General features: G+C 39.5%; 1 protein-coding gene across 1 annotated transcript; it reads left to right on the top strand.

Moving 5' to 3' along the window:
• Positions 1–263: 263 nt before the first annotated feature.
• Positions 264–1435, top strand: LOC124839716 (borneol dehydrogenase, mitochondrial-like). The gene is made up of 2 exons (XM_088109909.1): positions 264–359; positions 494–1435. Exons 1-2 carry the CDS (start codon positions 322–324, stop codon positions 1257–1259), a joined length of 804 nt encoding a protein of 267 aa, XP_087966035.1. The 5' UTR covers positions 264–321; the 3' UTR covers positions 1260–1435.
• Positions 1436–3593: the final 2158 nt, after the last annotated feature.

Here is a 3593-nt window from a genome sequence, read left to right as displayed (position 1 = left end):
TTTTAATGTTATATTTCCTTTTTTATTTTTTAAATTTCATTGTTATCTTTTAATTTATTTTTTATCATAAAAATAAATATATAATTTATATCTTAGAATGATATACATCATATATGACGTATTACAAATTATGATGGTTTTTGTTAGGAAGATTTGACCCCTACGTACATCTTATATCTCCCTACGTACGTCTCTTGCATGGGATGTTCCTCTATATAAGACCAAAGCAACTTCAGATGAAAATATACTTGGTTCACGCTCAAAAGAACAATTGAATTGAACACCTTTTCCAGGTTTTATATATATCCCAAAAGCTCACTCATGGCCAATGGTTCTGTGGTCTCAGCTGCTGTTAAAAGGTAATCAAACACCCACAAATATTGTAATATATATGTTTTTTTCTCCAAAGTCGTAATGTGTAATTAATCTACAACCTTAATTTTCCGAAAATTGACAGATAATGATTAGCTTGATAACATACAATGACATGCAGGCTTGATGGAAAAGTGGCGATTATAACTGGTGGTGCCAGCGGGATAGGTGAGGCCACTGCAAGACTTTTCTCTAAGCATGGAGCTCATGTGGTGATAGCTGATATTCAAGACGATTTGGGTCTTTCTCTCTGCAATGAGTTGGAATCTGCTGTATATGTTCATTGTGATGTGACAAAGGAAGAAGACGTTGAAAAGTGCGTGGACAGAGCAGTTTCCAAGTACGGGAAGCTGGACATCATGTTTAATAACGCTGGTACAGGTGACGAGTTCAAAAGAAGCATACTGGACAACACAAAATCTGATTTTGAGAGAGTGATAAGTGTGAACTTGGTTGGTCCATTTCTGGGAACGAAGCACGCTGCAAGAGTGATGATTCCTGCTAAAAGGGGTTGCATAATTAACACAGCTAGTGTTGCAGGATGCATAGGTGGAGGTGCTACACATGCCTACACCAGTTCAAAGCATGCCCTAGTGGGACTAACGAAAAACACTGCGGTGGAGCTTGGACAATTCGGCATTCGGGTGAACTGCGTGTCCCCTTTTGCAATTGTGACACCGTTGTTGAACAAATATTTCAATCTTGATGAAGAAGGAGTTCGTAAGACTTATATGAACCTAAAAGGTTGGTATCCTGTGCCTAACGATGTGGCAGAAGCTGTTCTTTACTTAGCAGGTGATGAGTCTAAGTATGTTAGTTCTCATAATCTTGTGATAGACGGAGGTTTGATCAATTCAAATGTAGGATTTCCTATGTTTGAGATGTAAAAATATTTTGGTCTTTAAATAGTTATATTGTTGGTGTTAACTTGGCTATGTGAAGAAAGAAGGCAATAGATTGGTGGATATTATAATCCTCACTCTAATCTAGCCATTGTGCTCATTCGTGTGCAAAAGATAAAGATGTGTTACGACGAAAATTTGTTATATATATATATATATATTCTGTAACCATTTATCAACCAATGACAGATTCGCTGTAACTATATTCATCCTATAGTTTAGCATGTCAAACCATGCAAAACTTTAGCTATTAATGTTATGAAGTTTGTTGTTATGTACGACGTGGAGAAAACTATTGCTGACAGGAGATGAAGGGAATGAAAAAATATCAGTTGGATAAATTAATGATTATGGCCATTTTCATTAGGTTGTCAACTGGACTAAATATACCTAAAGTAATAAAATGATGGAAAACTTTTACCAAAGTGTTCGGGTTTTACAAAGAAAAACATTAGTGCAGTGATAGAAAACGATAGCAGCAGCGGTTATGGAACCGAGTCAGTAGAATTTGCCTCTTTTTTTTAAAGACTTTTCGCAACCGAGGCTGTATCTTAGATTAGTTTATGATTTGTTGAAATCCAACAGCAGCCACAACATATACTTAATTATTTAAATGCATAAAAAAAGAAAAAACAAATGAACGGAAGCAAAGGACATTATTGAAGGTAGACAAGAAGTGAATATTCGACATAAATTTAAAAAGTAGAAGAAAACAAATTTAGAAATTAAAAACAATAATTTTTACATCCCATCACTTAAAACTTTAAATCATTAAAGTGGCTTCGAAAATCTTGCATATTAACTTCGAAAATCTTGGCTTAGACTTAACCGACCCCAAATATCACTGCACCATAACCATTTTCCTAGGTTAGCTTCTTATAAAACATTTCCTCCATCAGTTTCTAATAAAATCATTCCATGACTTGATATTTATCAACTAAACACCAATTTCTTGGCAATGCAATGTACAAAGACAATATTTGGCATAAAAAAAACACTTAGTTAAAACAAAATAGAAAACTTAGAAGAAATTTGACAACACAAAAACTATTTTTCAGTGGCTTGCTCAAGCACTTAGTACTGCCAATAAAACTGCATGCATCACACCAAAGAATCAATCATTCAACTGAGCCAAATCTTCTAACTGCTAACGGCAATCCAAAATTCCAGCAGCTCACAACCAACTATGCTAGTTACTAACGTGAAACACTAAACCTACAACAATTCCAACCAACAATGAACTTGCACCAATCAGCTAAAACAAATATAATATGGCAGCACCAAAACCATACCCAATTTAACAAACCAAAGTTTCATCTTTATTTGATCAAACCTGCCCAAAACATCAAAATTGAGAAAGAATTTCTATCTCCAATATACAAACAACAAGTTTGACGAGTTCAAAGGCCTTTTTTCTATACCTCATCAAATCAACAACAAAAATTGGTGAGTAAATTAACGACCTCGTCAATTTGATATGTGATGTGGATGAGCAGTGGTATTTACAGCGAGTGCTGAATGCTCCGCAGGCTCGTGTGCACAACTGTTCCTCGTCTTCCAATAATCTGACCAAAACCAAAACCTCACATTCTCAACTCCCTCACCCAAAAACCCCTTTCCAACGCCATCAAATCCTTTTCTTCGTCCAAAATGGAGGACGCTCGCAGACCCTACTCCATTCCCATCCCCACCTTGGAAAAATTCGAACGCGTCGATCTCCTCCGCGCTCTAGAAGCTTCCTAGGCTCACTCTTCAACTTCCGAGCCACGAGCCGTCTGGGTTCCGGCAGACATCATAGCCAAACGTCGTCGCCGAGTACGAAACCACGTGGTGGACTGCCGCGAAGAAGGCCGATGAGCCCGCGCTGAGGAACCTCATCGAATCCGGCGACGACCGCGATGTCGACGGCCGTGGACGCCGAAGGTCGTACCACGCTTCTCTTCGTAGCCGGACTTGGCTCGGAACCGTGCGTGAACCTGGACCACCGCGACCGCAGAGGCGGTCTCGCTGCACTGCACATGGCGGCGGGGTACGTGCGGCCTGGTGTTGTGAAGGTGCTACTGGATCTGGGTGCTGATCCTGAGGTGGCGGATGACCGTGGAAGAACGGCGTTGAATTTGGTGCAGGAGAATCTGAAGGCGACACCGAAAGGAAATCCGTTGTAGTTCGGGCGCAGGATTGGACTTGAGGGAGTGGTTAGGGTTTTGGAAGGGGTTGTGTTCGATTACGCGAATGAGTGGGTGAAGGCAAGTTAGAAGAGGAAGATCTACGAGGTGAAAAGTTGTCACCTTACATAAGGTTTTATGCCTCGGTTCGTCA

This window comes from Vigna umbellata, chromosome 3, assembly GCF_029865625.1.
Source record: "Vigna umbellata cultivar VRB3 chromosome 3, Vumbellata_1.0, whole genome shotgun sequence".
NCBI classification, from domain to species: domain Eukaryota; kingdom Viridiplantae; phylum Streptophyta; class Magnoliopsida; order Fabales; family Fabaceae; genus Vigna; species Vigna umbellata.
The sequence above is the reverse complement of the archived record's forward strand: the minus strand, read 5'-3'. Positions and strand labels throughout refer to the sequence as shown.